This window comes from Trypanosoma cruzi, genomic scaffold (genome assembly GCF_000209065.1).
Source record: "Trypanosoma cruzi strain CL Brener 1047053516313 genomic scaffold, whole genome shotgun sequence".
Lineage (NCBI taxonomy): Eukaryota > Euglenozoa > Kinetoplastea > Trypanosomatida > Trypanosomatidae > Trypanosoma > Trypanosoma cruzi.
The window spans coordinates 161,769-175,900 of record NW_001849516.1 but is presented as its reverse complement, the minus strand read 5'-3'; the positions used below and the strand labels follow the sequence as shown (position 1 = coordinate 175,900).

General features: G+C 49.1%; 6 protein-coding genes across 6 annotated transcripts, besides 13 other annotated features; 1 reads left to right on the top strand and 5 right to left on the bottom strand.

Annotated features, from left to right (window-relative positions):
- On the top strand, window positions 1–726 carry Tc00.1047053504105.260 (hypothetical protein, conserved; the record flags this gene model as incomplete). The annotated part of the gene is made up of 1 exon (XM_814619.1): window positions 1–726. A coding segment is annotated over one exon (726 nt), but the record flags the coding sequence as incomplete, so codon positions are not given.
- Window positions 1–14,132: part of a sequence feature (heterozygous, non-Esmeraldo-like haplotype) that runs on past the window's edge.
- Window positions 904–930: a microsatellite.
- Window positions 941–1,210: a mobile genetic element.
- Window positions 1,436–1,464: a sequence feature (AT_rich).
- Window positions 2,521–2,549: a microsatellite.
- On the bottom strand, window positions 2,847–3,545 carry Tc00.1047053504105.250 (uncharacterized protein; the record flags this gene model as incomplete). Its single annotated transcript, XM_814618.1, has 1 exon — window positions 2,847–3,545. One exon carries the CDS (start codon window positions 3,543–3,545, stop codon window positions 2,847–2,849), a length of 699 nt encoding a protein of 232 aa, XP_819711.1.
- Window positions 3,684–3,703: a microsatellite.
- Window positions 3,831–3,864: a microsatellite.
- Tc00.1047053504105.240 (hypothetical protein, conserved) lies at window positions 3,920–6,238 on the bottom strand (the record flags this gene model as incomplete). The annotated part of the gene is made up of 1 exon (XM_814617.1): window positions 3,920–6,238. One exon carries the CDS (start codon window positions 6,236–6,238, stop codon window positions 3,920–3,922), a length of 2,319 nt encoding a protein of 772 aa, XP_819710.1.
- Window positions 6,310–6,340: a microsatellite.
- Tc00.1047053504105.230 (hypothetical protein, conserved) lies at window positions 6,479–9,580 on the bottom strand (the record flags this gene model as incomplete). Its single annotated transcript, XM_814616.1, has 1 exon — window positions 6,479–9,580. One exon carries the CDS (start codon window positions 9,578–9,580, stop codon window positions 6,479–6,481), a length of 3,102 nt encoding a protein of 1,033 aa, XP_819709.1.
- Window positions 10,135–10,164: a microsatellite.
- Window positions 10,556–10,609: a microsatellite.
- Tc00.1047053504105.220 (hypothetical protein, conserved) lies at window positions 10,837–11,184 on the bottom strand (the record flags this gene model as incomplete). The annotated part of the gene is made up of 1 exon (XM_814615.1): window positions 10,837–11,184. One exon carries the CDS (start codon window positions 11,182–11,184, stop codon window positions 10,837–10,839), a length of 348 nt encoding a protein of 115 aa, XP_819708.1.
- Window positions 11,272–11,309: a microsatellite.
- Window positions 11,459–11,485: a microsatellite.
- Window positions 11,511–13,757, bottom strand: Tc00.1047053504105.210 (GTP-binding protein, putative; the record flags this gene model as incomplete). The annotated part of the gene is made up of 1 exon (XM_814614.1): window positions 11,511–13,757. One exon carries the CDS (start codon window positions 13,755–13,757, stop codon window positions 11,511–11,513), a length of 2,247 nt encoding a protein of 748 aa, XP_819707.1.
- Window positions 13,985–14,053: a sequence feature (A-rich).

The window sequence follows — 14,132 nt, the reverse complement described above, 5'->3', positions numbered from 1 at the left end:
CATCTTGTCAATTCCATGCGAGAGCGCAACAAACTTCATTCAAGTGTGGAACGACTAGAAGAATCACTTGCACGCGCAAATTCCGAGCTTGGAAGGTTTCAAAGGGCGGTTGAGGAGCAGAATAAAGTGTCTTGTGGTGTAGATGTATGGCGTGCGACTGCGCATGCCAAGGAGCGTGAGTTGCGTATTTGCGAGGAAGAACTCAGTCTTCTGCGTGGTATTGTTGAGCAACGTGTCATGCGCTCTGGAAACGTGGTGATGCAACAGGCAGGTAGCACGGCTCTTGCTCAGGTGAAGAGCGATTTAGAGGATCTAATTATTGAACTTGCCTCCGCACATGTTCTTAGGCGTGAGGCTGAAATACATGCGGAACGCGTCTCAGAAGAGCTCGAGGCTGCGCAGTCACACATACAACTGATTGATAACCGTTTGGCCGAGGCGGAGAAGACTGTGGCATTCCAGAGATTGCAGGAGATGCGGGAACGTCTTCTGTCTGGCAATGATATGTCACTGCCTTTGCCTTCATTGCCGACATTGCCATCTTTTTCGATGCTATTGGAAGGTAATGTTGCAGCGTGGCCGATAGACGCCCGACGTGAAATTGCACGTCTAGCGAACTATGCGGAGAGTCTTGTGGCACAGCATGCTGAAAGCGATCGTTATGCCGAGTTACGACTGTCGGAAATACGACGAGAAAATGAAGAGCCCCCCCAAAAAAAAAGATAAGTAAAAAATAAGCAGAAATAAAAGCAAAACAATACAAAACAAATAGTCACCGAACATTTAAATATTTCCCACAAATAAGTTGACGCTTGACGAAACAAACAAACAAAAAATAAACATCCAACTACACACAAAGAAATGTAAACAGGTCAAGCAATTCCCCAACAGCCGGCACGTCTCAAAAAAAAAAAAAAAAAAAAAAAAAAAGCAAACGATTTTTTTTTCTTTTTTTCTTCTCTTACCAGTCGTATTAACTACACCTCAATTGTGCAGCTCTGGTAAGCGTACGAAGGAATTCAGTGGCAAGGATAACCTTACTCCGCGGGCAGCCACTATAGAATGGCTCCAACATCTGCCCTTCCGGCCCGTAAAACTAAGTAACAACTACTCATCGGTTTTGAAGCATGAACAGAAGGCGCTTAGCTTCCTTTCTGGCAAGAGAGTACTAGACCCTGGCACCACATTGAGGTGGCCGACTGAGCCAGGGGAAGCAAACAAATCGTATACATGAATATAATACATTTTACCCGCACGTGCCAGTGAAAAATTGGCGGCTTCCTTGGGCCTTCTGCACACATATCCAATGCCCCGGGAAGCTCGCATCGAGGCGTGTCCGAAGAGGGCCAAAGGGCAGGTTAGGGTGGCAAGGTCAAGAAATCAACAATTCCCTGAGGCTCAATCACGGCTCGTTCATAATTCACCAAAGTGGAACAAAAATAAATAAATAAATAAAAATAAAAACCTTCGTCCAGAAGAGAGTCATAGGCAAGTCCTCATTATCTTCCATGCTCCTTTCACAATTTTCTCAAGAAATATACGTCGCTCACAACATATATGTGTATTTGTCATCTTCAAGCGTCGACATGTGGATTTTTCTCCACTCTTTGAAATCCGTTCGCGTTTTTCGGCGTATTTAACGAGCGCGCCACACATCGCTCATAGGCACGGAGCATGCACAATATAATTTGAAAAAAAAATCAAAAAAGGCATACATTTGCATAAAGAATTGTACCAATATAAACATACATGTAAGCATATGAAAATTTTGTCGTTCTGTAATTTAACCGAGTCGCCAAGATTGGGGAACCCATACATATGTCGAAGGGAAACAACATATCCTAAAGAGTGTTAATCCATGTCGTCTTCCTCCCCCTCTCCCCTCTCTGCTGTCAGGGTTTAAATTGTCTCTCATTCTGCTTCTTTTATTGACCCACCCCATTGTATCTCTTTTTTGTTTGCTTGTTGGAAATTATTCATTACAAAAATATTAGATAATTTCGTTTGCATGTAAATCTACAGTTGAACTCCCCATAAAATTATTTTCACCTTTTCCGTGCTCTCATTTTTCCATTCCCATTGACAAGCGGCTGACCTAACAACATATTTACAGATACGCCGTCGGGTTTCCTCAGCGGGGTATTCATTCCTTCTTCCACCCCCCAGCACCTATTCTCCCTTTTTTTATTTCATTTTTTCACATTCTCCTTTCCGTTGCCTGAGCGTGTCGCAGTTATTTATCCAAAGAGTTATTTCCGTTCCCGTGCTTGAATATACGAAATCCGCTTGTCCCATCTTGATTTGCCCAAGACACCGGGAGGACGTCGTGTACGCAGTGTGTTTGTGGACATCGTGGATAGCATTCCCTGTGACACCCGCAATGATGGCCCGCCAGAACCCGGCGAGCCCAAAGACAGATTCTCATGGCGTCGCAGGGTTCTGGGCACGTTCTCCAACCCACTGTCGTTGCCACTTCTGTCGGTCTCCCACACAAGCGGCAGATGTTTCAGGAGACACACCAAAAAAAAAAAAAAAAAAAAAAAAGGAAACTCACTTCTTGATCGCTTTTTCCAGCGGTATAGCAGTCCAAAATAAATGTGACGGCCGCTGAGAACGCACACACACACAGAGAGAGAGAAAGAATACAAATCGTCCTCACTGTTGCCAGTTCTCTCTTTCCTTTCCTGCGGTTTAGCTTCGGGCGCTTTTCACTCTTTCCGCATCACAGCGCGCGGTGAACGGATATTCACCGTGCGACGCTCAAAACTAGTGCTTTTGGCTGTCATGAGCGACAATTTCCGTCTATCCCCAACTGAAACGGGGAAGGCCACGTGTGACACACTGAATCACTTATCTCGAGAAGGGTGTGGAGTAGACGAAATCGTATTGAATGAAGGAACATGCAAACCGGGATTTGTCTCTTCCCTTGTAGGAACAGTAACCGTCAATTCCAAAGCTTTAGTCGGCGGCAAGGAGCCCGACTTTATTCCACGAATGTCATGGCCCTGTTTAAAATGGTCGTCATGACATGGGACTCGAACGGCAACACACTCGTCTATAACGCTGCTGAAAGAGTTGCTGGGTGTTCCATCAATGGACTGAGGGCCACCTTTTCTGGACGTGGCTTCATCCATAATTCGTGGGTCATCATCAATCGCAAAGCGCGGCCACGAAACGCAAACTTCGGGAATATAATTTTTTTTGTTTGACACGATACGCTTAGAGATAAAAGTGCAGGGGTCCCTTCGTTCTGTTAAGTCCCCTGTTCTCGCCATCTCTGACGCTTCCGTGAAAATTTCCCCCAAGGCAACCATGCGGTTAGAAGTGAAGCTGCCGTTTTTTAAGTGACTGTTGGATGCGTTCTCTGCAGCACCACTGCTAGGAGTTGGTGTTTTGCTGAGTGTCTCACATGAGACCGGTGATGGTCGCGCACCTTTGCCTGCTAGCGGGGAGCCGGTCGTGGAAGGAAGCGGAATGAGATTGGCCGTCACAAGCGGTGTGATCCCGTGAACTTTCTGCAGCGTCACTGACGGACCAGTCGGCATTTTAGAAAACGTCGCTGAATTCCCGGCGCCCTCCTAAACAAACGACATCTTCCATCGGTAAATCACCAGAGAGAGGGAGAGATTGCATATATATATTGAAGAGGCATCAAAAGAAAGGGCCGCATATGCTGCAGTCATAAAAAAAAAAAAAAAAAAAAGTCACCTCAAGGCAACAACAATTCCATCTCTCACGCCATTTTTTTCTTCTTCTATTCTCTCGCCCCTTTCTTCTTCATCCAGTTTTGTTTTTTGCTTTTTTGGGCAGCTTCTCTCAACCCACCTGCGCAAAAACAACAACAACAACAACAAACAACAATAAAAATTTCTATGATCCCCTCACTCTTCATCCTTCACAGACGGAGAGGAGAAAAACATTAAAACGACTCCTCACTACTCTCCCTTTTACCAAAGAGAATGTCACTGTCAACATCGTCGTCGGAGTCACGCGTAATCATGATACTCTCTGTTGCCTGTTGGCGTTGACGAGCCTGGGCGATGTAGGTGTCCAACGACGAGGTGCCACGCCCACCGCCGTCGTCGTACCTTTCTTTCCTTTCTGCAGTTTGTCGTTGCAACAACACCGTGTGCTGCGCCTTGAAAGCCCACACAATTCCACGGCGGGCTGTGTCCTCATCGGCTTCAACGACAGTGCGTCCTCTCTTCTCTTCCTCATACAGAGCATCCCGTCCCTCTTCTATTGGAGGGGCGGTGGCGGCGGTAGCGGTGATGATGGATGCTTGGTTGCCCACTGGTGCTGACTTCAAAGAAGAGGAATGTACAGACGAGTTGGGTGAAGATGATGATGCTGATTGAATCTTCAAATCGTCAGAAATAGCGGAGTCGCGGGATTGTTTTGGGTTTGCGCAAGAAAATGAGGATGAAGATGACGTCCCCTTCATAACAGCAACCACCTTCCCGCCCTTCTTGCAGCTACCACTGCTGCTGTGTTCTTCACCTACACTATACTTTCGTTCCCCTTCTCCATTACCCTCCTTCCCTCCAAACTCCTGAGACGACACTGTCATACCGACAAGCTGGTGATGTGGTGAGGTGGAATCCGTAGCGGTTTTGACAGGTTCAGCAACAGTAGCCACAAGAGTCGTATTAGGAGGAGAAAATGGCGCAATAGTTTCCTTCACTTCCTCTTTCTTCTGCTCTTGCGGTTGTTGCTGTTCTTCTTCTTGTTGCTCCTGATGGCTCGCGGAAACGCATGTCTTGAACTGGGGCACAACCTGCGGCTCTGTGGAATGACTTTTTACGTCCACCGCCACCGCCTTTTCCAACTCCGGGAGCACAGTGGGCTGCCATGTGGAATGCCAGGTTTCGCTCGCTTGCTGCTTTTGTTGTGACGGGACATGATACGCGGCAGAAACACGTTCTTGAAATGCGTTGGCCCGTGTGAACGCCTCACGAATAGTGTTTGCCTGCTCTCGCCCACCCTCTTCTCCCGCCTCTTCCCGCCAGCTGGTGACGCCGTGGTTTGCAAGGATTGACTTCAGCCGAAATCGCAAGCGGCTGATCTCTTCATCCTTCAGTTGCAACTCCGCAAGATGCTCGGCTTGAAGACGACGCAAGTCCTCTACTCTCCTCCATTCACGATCTCGCGCAGCGTCTGCCTCGGCAAGTCTAACACCACAAAGCTCCTCGTATTTTCGTAACTGAGTGGTCAATAGACTTATCTGCTGTTTCGCATCGTGCAGTCGACCCTCTGTTGCGGCAATCGCTTTATCACGTTCTTCCAGAAGCCCATGCAAGTCACGATGTCGCCGTTCCAGTTCAACGCGCTGAATCTCCAGATCATCACGGGCCTGCCCTAGCCGTGCCCGCTCAGCCTCTATGCGTTGCACGCTCACCCGTTCCAACTCTCGCATCTCCTCCATTTTGTGTTGCAACAGAACCCCGTAGTGCTCCTCAGCGGCTCGTCGAGCCTCATTTAATTGCTGTTGCTCAAATGCTCGCAGCCGCTGCTGGTACCCCTGCTCCATCTGCACCCGGAGCTCTTCTCGATAGACGGCCATACGACGATCCACTTCCTCCCGTGTCGATTCACGAAGACGTGAAAAACTAAGTGCATACTTCGCGTCCACAGCGGCCAGACGAAGCTCGAGTGGTGGCGGTGACAGTTCCTTTTCACACATGTCGGTCTGCGTCCCTACCGCGTACCCTGGCGGCTGTCCACGTTTGTCACCCATCTGCCGCAAATATATCTCCAGGACCGAATGCAAAAGACTTGTCCTCCGTCGTAACGCCACGGATGTGTTGAGGTGCAGCATTCCCGCCAGTGCATCGTCTCCACTCGATCCGAATGAGACGTCCGCCTCGCTGCTGAAGATGGCCAGTGAAAAGGAGCGGCCCGTGTGTCGTAGGTGACCTTCCACGAGCGCGTCTGCAAGGCGTTGGGTCCAACCATCATCCTCGACCTCATCCTCTTCGTGTTCCGCATCACGCGTGTGTCGAACTGCTGAAGATTTTTGGGAAGGCCCCCGTCGTTTCAACAACTCAGAAACGATGACACTACGAAGTTGTGTCTTCAGAGACCCTAAAGCGCCACTCGAGCGGAGAAATTGTTGCATCCCAGCGCGCAGCTCCGACACGGAGAGAGCGTCAATGGCATTTAGGGCGACAGCAGGAGCAGAAGTCGCCAGGGATTCGGCCGCGTCTTCCGCTCCGCGATGTGAGGATGAGGGGAGCATAGAGCCCTAGTCACTATATTGATATGCCGCCCCCGATGGCAGTGAAAGGCGAGAGAAAAACAGAGCGCCTAAAATAAATAAACAAATAAATAAATAAATAAAGACAAACACGGTATTCGCCCTCCCCCACCGCCCAAGCAAACGCCCTCTCTCCATGTGAGCTGCGTCTTTGCCCACCACTCCCTGTTTTCCCATTCCCTAGAACGCCGCAGTCCTCAATGTAAACTTATTTCTATGCGCTCACGTTGAAAAGTGACCACTCAGTCGAAGCTCGCATGAAAAAAGCGGCGAGTACCACAACAGTTCGGCTGCTGAGAACATTTTCGCGTTGTTCTCACTGGAGTGTTGCGGCAGCAAAGCAAGAGTCTCGAGAAGCGACTGGAGAATTAGCAGATGCTGTTGAAGAAGTGGATCGGAAAGGGAGCATTGCCCTGTTGTGGAAACTACTTTCTTGACATGTATCTTCTCAACCAACCGTCGCCGAAGACCGCGAATCACTTCACGGGCAAGTGGGACCGCGTCGAAGGTCAGGCTATTGGGCAAAAACACAAGTGGCACCGTTGACCTCGCCACATTTTGCCGCTGCATCATCCATTGAGTTCGTGTTGACTGTGCCCACTCAATGACACGACGCAACCACCCCTCACATGGACGTTGATTTTCATCATCCAGCCCCAACATCGCAGTTTTGGGACTTAAAATCAATTTGGGTGGCAGAAGGCACTGCGCCAGTGCAAAAATCACATCTGCTGGATTCACAACCGCATGAAAAGAGGCCGCCCCGCGTTGCGCAAGCAGTGATTGACTGTTCTCATCATTGAGAATATCATTACCATGATTCTGCCGGTGGGTTCCTCCAACACGACGTGTCGCCGCCAATGCCATCGCGCCCTCCAACTCGCAAGAAGATGCCACGGCATCAACCAGGCTGTTCAGTAACAATACATGAAAAAAACGGTATGCCTTAACGCGGCCCTTGTAGTCCGTGTCATCGCCACCTCGCAGCCCATGCGGACCCCCGTGGAGAACAATTCCAAACTGGTACGCCACTGCGGCAAAAACCGAGTAGAATGCGAGTTTTGAGGCATCCAATTCTGAGCTGCCCCCCGTCAATTGTGCGTTCAAAACTTCCGGGATCCATTCAAGCGGATAAAATTCGTAGTGAATGTCGTCCATAAGTACTTTGAACTCCGGTGTGAACTCTATATTCCCTTCGTCCAAAGTACCGTCATCAATCAGAGAATGTTTCTTGCGCCTGGCCACAAAGGGACGCCGCAACGTGCGCTCTTGCATGAGCGGCAACAACAGTTTCTCAATAAGAGGTGCCAGCTGCCGTACCAGTTGCTGAACAAGGCTCAGGGTTTGCAGCTGTGTGTACACTACAATGGAAGCCAACAACACCTCGCAGCGGTAACGCAACAGTAATTTTTGCTTCTCACTGTCAGAGAGGCGTACTGTAGTAAGTAAATTTCTGTCCTCAGTGAGTTGATTATCTTCGTCATTGTCGTCCATGTCATCCGTGCGACGTCCGAGAGCTTGGAGCTGAACAATCATGGGTTGCACATCCGTGTTGCGAACCAGCACTCGCTCCGTCTCCCTCACCGTCGTTCCACTGAGCCCGGAAGTCGCAAGAAACGCAATCAGCGCCTCCCCGGCAGCCTTGTAATACTTGGGCAGTATAAAAAGGGGTCGTTGCGCATTCTCATTGCCTTTACCATCGCCATCATTTTGTGCCCCACCGTCAGTTTCTACCTCTGCTGGAAAGGCAGCAACAAACAACGACTCGTAGCTCTGCGGCAAGAGGTTTTGAAAGCGTGACACATATGTACGACGCCCAACGGCAGCCAGAAGCTCATCGAACACCGCCCGAGTGCTGAGCCGCACTCCTTCCAATATTGTCACACTCTCTTGCGGTGTTTTCTCCAGCAACCGCGCCCGTCGCAGACACTCTGACCAGGGCCACTCAAATCCTACTTGCTGCAGCAACACTGGCAGTAGTACCTGGAGGAGCGCATCGACCTCGTGTAGTGCAAGCGCGCGCAACACTACAGGACGAACAGTCCATTCAAAGAAGGGTTCTTGCTGTTGCTGTTTCTTCTTTGCAGAAGTTTTGCCCAGTGACTTTGGCGCGCCAGGTGCCACACCAGGTGGGAGACGATGCGGTGCCACTGGGCCGCCCAAAACGGCAGCAAAGAGAAGTTCCTGCAGAGACGCCACTATAATGGTGGCAATCAGTCCTCCCGACACACCCTCCTCTTCCTCTTTTTCCTCCTTCCCAACCTCCTTAACCCTTTCACGTGTCACAGTATCTTGCACCTCCACAAGACTGCACAAAAGAAGCACCGCTGCGGTCAACGGGCAACGCCCCGTGCCATCTTCTCGGTAGCAACGGTACGCGATGGCGTATTCCACGATACCTACAACAACACCGCATGCCCGGGCTTTTGCCACCTTGCCACCAATGGCACCGACAAATGCCAATAACATGCAGGCACACAACTGTTTTACCCGAGAAAATACCTCCACGGTGAGAGCGGCAAATAGACGGGCGCGATTGGCCTCTTTTATAAATTCTTTCTCCTCCTCCATTTTCTTCGTCGTACCACCGTCACTGCCATCCTTGGGGGTTGTGCCCTCCAAGGTGAATAAAAGTGGATATTGTGACGTTTTGGCATCTGGTGAAAACATCTCCTGCAGGGCACTCTCAATCGCCTTCTCTTCAGTCACAATCTTCCCTGCATTTTCCCCCGCGTCCTGTTGATGATTTTGACGTGCGACTCCCAGGGCTTTTTGAACTAACTTTTCCACAGAATTGGAAGATGATGTCAACAATGACGATGACGATGCGGCCGCGGAAAGATATTCGTGGACAGCCAGAGCTCGAAATACTCGTCCGAAGCTTGATTCAACTACACGAGGAATCAGCGGATACATGCAATCGCTTCCAACCCTTGCCAGAGACTTTGCTTGCAACTCGGCCGCTTCTGATGTCTGCGATTGCTGATGCCACTGTGCATCGTACGCCGCAACCAAATCTGCCGCGGGAAATCCCACCAGCGCAAGCGATTCTTCAAAAGACAAACCAACATCCCTCGAATTCCCCTTCTCCTTACCATTTTTGTTATTGCCTTCGCCAGTGCATAAGGGACGTGGCGGCAGTTTGTGGGGAAAAAAGGGGCGTGACCAGGCCGTGAGGTAAAAATACCATAACCACTGATCCGGTGTTTTTGGAGCGCTTTCTGCGGCAGCGGCGCCGGACTGCGACGAAGAAAAAAGAAACGAAAACGGAACTTCTCCGCCTCGCTCCCTCACGTTCTCATCATTGATCTCAGGCACCCTCATGGTAATGTTTCCACCCGATATCAGAGCTCGTTACAACAGGCTAGACACCCTTGACCTCTTATTCACTCTTCCCTTTTAACAACAATGCAACCGAAATGTACGTAAGCCAAAAAGAAGGCACCCAATTGCCGCGCTCTCCCCACCTTCACCTCACAGTTACTCGCGTTTTGGTTCCCTTTTCCACGGCGACGGTGCATGCAAAGAAAAAAGAAAAGGAGTGAAGGAGAATGAAAGTTGCAAAACGCCCATGACGCCCTACAGGACACACGCAGAGACGCACATGCACGCCGACACGAACACTTTTGAACTCTTGCGATCAGATCCCCTCACCCCACCCCGCCCCTACCCTACTTTCCTTTCCACTCGTTGCCATAACGACTCAATTCCCATCCACTACTACCCCTGAAAACAGCGCCAACTTTATTTCTGTTTACCTCCACTACCAATCAGCCACACAGAGGAAATGCTCCACACTAATAACAGAGAGGATTTGCTTTTGCCCCGGCGTTCATAATGTAAGTTAAGTCAGCCCCAATAAAGAAAAAGTCAAACATAAAAAAAAAAAAAAAAAGTAAATAAAAAAATGTTTAGCTTCTACCGACATTTCTGCATTCTTTCCCCCTCCCTCTCCATCCCCTTTTCTCGAGATGCATAAGCATCAGTATGCGTGCTACTCGTATCGGGCATTGCAGGGGGGGGGGTGGAGGGGAGGGGGAGACGAAACGCAAAAACCAAATCAATTAAAGAAAAGAAAAAGCCTCCGGGAATCCCACATATTTTAATATGAGCACATTATCATCTTCTTCTACTTGCTAATTCCCCACCGTAAACAACAACAACAACGACAAAGAAGAAGAAGAAAAAAAAAACATAAGCAATAATTAAGACTCAAAAGAAAAATAAATTCATTTGTTGTCAAAATTACTTTCATGATTGTCCGTTTTTTTTTTTTTTTATCGCTACACAAAAGAAACTTAAATAAATAAATAAATATATAGATAGATAGATAGATAAATAGATTGATAAATATATTTTTACGTTTTCATTTTTGCTCCTGCCACTTGTTTTATTCCTCATCCTTTGTCCTTTTGTATGATACATTCGTTTTTAAAGTAAGGGAACTTACGGAAAAAACAAAAAAACAAAAAACAACTGTGGCAGACGACATTGTAGTCATTGCGTTGTCCAGCGTTCGCACGCCTCCGCGTCCCCTGATTCCTACACACACGCACACACACAGCCATACAAAAACCATCCTAATCTTCTTTGCTAATTTCCTTCAGTTTTTCTTCCAGTGAAGCCATTTGAGCTTTAATGGCATCAATCTTCTCGTTGTGCTTCGCCACAGCGGCTCCAAGCTTCTCATCATGTTCATTGCGCATCTTGTTAATGATGGACTTCATCAGTTCACGTTGCCGTTGAAAGGCGTAGCGCTCTTCTGGAGTCCGGATTTTCTCGTCAAACTCCGCCTCAAGCCAGCGGTCATCATCGTCAAGATTCACCTTCCGCTTCTTCTCACCGCCCACTTCGTCACTGACGGCACGGCGTGAGAAATAAAGAGACGTGGAGACAGGAAGGAAACGTGCTGTGGCAAGGCGCTGCATTATGGAGGTGTAATAAAGACTGCTGTCTAATAATGTAATAAAAGTGTTGCAATTCTAAAAAGCCTCCAGTAAGCAAAAGAAAAAAATATAATAATAATACCGAGAGAATAATAATAATAATAATACAAAAAGGAAAATCAAAATTGAAGCGCGACACCGCGAAAAATGTAACGCGTAAAAAGGCCAATGCTCCATGACACCTCAGCACAGCATTCCACGCTGAGATGCACACATGCCTTGGAAGGTGAGAATTACAAACTTCCACTCCTGTGTCATATATACCTATATATATATATATATAACGTCGCATCCTCCCCTACGGCAAATCACAGAGATATCGCACCCATTGCTGCAGCCAAAATAGATTGATCGAGCGTGACGGCGCCCACCGTACGCCGCGCCATGCGCTCTTTTCCTTTTTTTTGATCATTCCACTTTTTCTGCTTGCGTGAAATGTCACCTGCGTGAATTTTTGCCGTTACATCCTTTCGATATGCCTTCACCGTTTCACGGGCGACAATTTTTGACCCCACCATTGCCTGCAGTGGGATGTCAACGGCGGTACGTGTGAGGTTGGATTTGAGACTTGAGACAATACGCTTACCAATGGATGGGGCCTCAGACCTTAGACAAATGACAGAGAGTGCAGATATACGTGACTTCTGTACCAGTACATCTACCTTCACGAGGTCTGCTTCCTCATAAACCGGATCGCCATAGTCAAGCGAAGCATAGCCGTGTGAAAGACTCTTGACAACCGCAAAGAATCCACGAGCAAGATCTGCTAGAGGCATCTTGTACCGCACAAGAACCCGCGCGTCATCTAGCACACGCATATCCAATTGTTCCCCGCGGAATCGTCGCAGAGCCTCACCATCAATCGCTTGGAAGTGCTCCCGTCGTGTAATAATGGTGGCGGTAACGTACGGTTCTAAATAACATGCTGCACCTTCATGTATCCACTTCCACGTATGCACAGTCAAAGGTTTCAAGGGTTCCTCTTCATCACTCCCCGCCTCGCGGTACTTGTACTGCACCAATGGTGGTGTCACGAGCACTCTTTGACCAAACTCGGCAAGAAGACGCTCCTGGAACACCTGCATATGTAACATACCCAAAAATCCAAGCTGCAGCCCTGATCCCAGCGCGGGGCAGTCTAAAGGCTCCATTGTGACGGCGGGCTCATTGACTCGTAGTTTTTCTACCGCCTCCCGCAATTGAGTGATGTACTCTCCTTCGTCCGGATAAAAACCGGCAAAAACAACCGGCTGAACGCGTCTAAAACCGGGTACGGGAACAATATTCTCCCGTGCAAACTTCCGAGTTGGTAACGTGTAGAGCGTCTCACCCACCAAAAATTCCTCACCGCGCACCTGTGAGAAGACGACGTAGCCGACCATCCCCGCCGTAAGTGCTGCCGTAGGCCGCAGTTCGGGATGAATGATACCCACCTCAAGCGCCTCGCACCGCCTTTGCGACTGGTAAAATGTTACCACCGTTTTGGCTGTCAGTGTCCCGTCTATGATACGCACGAGACATATCAAATTCCTGTCATTGTCATTTCCACTATTGACTTTTTCACCGCCTCGTGGTGCTGGACGGCGCAGACCCCCGCCACACTCAGAGGTCCATGAGTCAAACAACAACGCACGCAGAGGCACCATCTTTTCTTCCATTGCAACCCGCTCCGCACTGCCGGGCAGAAGAGGCGGGAGTTGCTGCAAGTCGGAGAGTCCCAGTAGACCAGTTGGCGGAGGTACACGTTCAATAATGGCGTGAAGAAGTGCCTCTATTCCAAGCTGCTCCTTGGCGCTGGTAAACAGTACCTCGCGGCGCAGTAAGCCCGTAGAGTCTTCCAGATCCTGCAGCGCACGGTCAACTGGAGCATCACTGAGCACGGCGTCCATTTTTGTGAGCACAGGCAAGATGGTTAAGCCTCGATCTAGTGCCATATGAAAGTGCGCCATCGTCTGTGCCTCAATACCCTGGGCAGCGTCAACAAGCAACAGTGCCGCATCTGAGGCACTTAAGCTTCGTGAGACCTCGTACTGAAAGTCTACATGCCCAGGGGTATCGATGAGATTAAGTAGAAACTCCTCCCCATCCCACACAACAAAAATAGAGCACGTCTGCGCCTTGATGGTGATGCCCCGCTCACGCTCCACAAGGAGACGATCCGTATACGTCCCCACCTGTGATCCACTTAGCACACCGGTGCGACGCAGAATGGCATCGCTCAGCGTAGTTTTGCCATGATCAACGTGCGCAACAACGGCAACGTTTCGAATGTGCGATGGTGGGAAAGAGGCAAGAGTGCAAAATGCCCTATCGTCATCATGTGGCGGTCGTGGTGCGCCCATCGTTGCTGTGGACGGTTCAATCTTGTACTTCAACAGGGACGGCGCTGAAAGTGACCCCGAAACATCATCGTCAGGCATTTTCGCAGCCGTTTCGGTGGAGTTGATGTTCGACGATGATGTGGCACACCAGCGCATGATGTGCCGGGAAGAGATGCTGGCGGTGCATAGACGCTGCCGTAGTGGCTTCAAAAGCAAGCAACATCCAACTCGCATGAATCCCCGCTTTCCAACAGCTCGAGGCCTTTACAACGTGTCTCTTCCGTACCCTAATGGCCCCCTCATAGAAAGGATTCCAATAAGATGTGAAGAAAAGGTAGTCATCATGGGAATAAACGCCCGCCAGCAGCACACAGAAAAAAAACAAGACAAAAAGGAGGCAGAAGTAAAAAATCTGAGCCGTTACCTTCTTCCGTCCCTGACAACAGACAAGCAGGGAAAGCTTCTTTTTTTTTTTTTTTTTACTTCTTCAATTTTCATTTTCATTTTCACACAAATCTTTTTTTTTTTTTGCTGAGGGCCTCTCTTGCACTCCGTGAGAGCGCGCACATGCATCAAATGCACCTGCTATACATCCATTTTGGCCTCCCT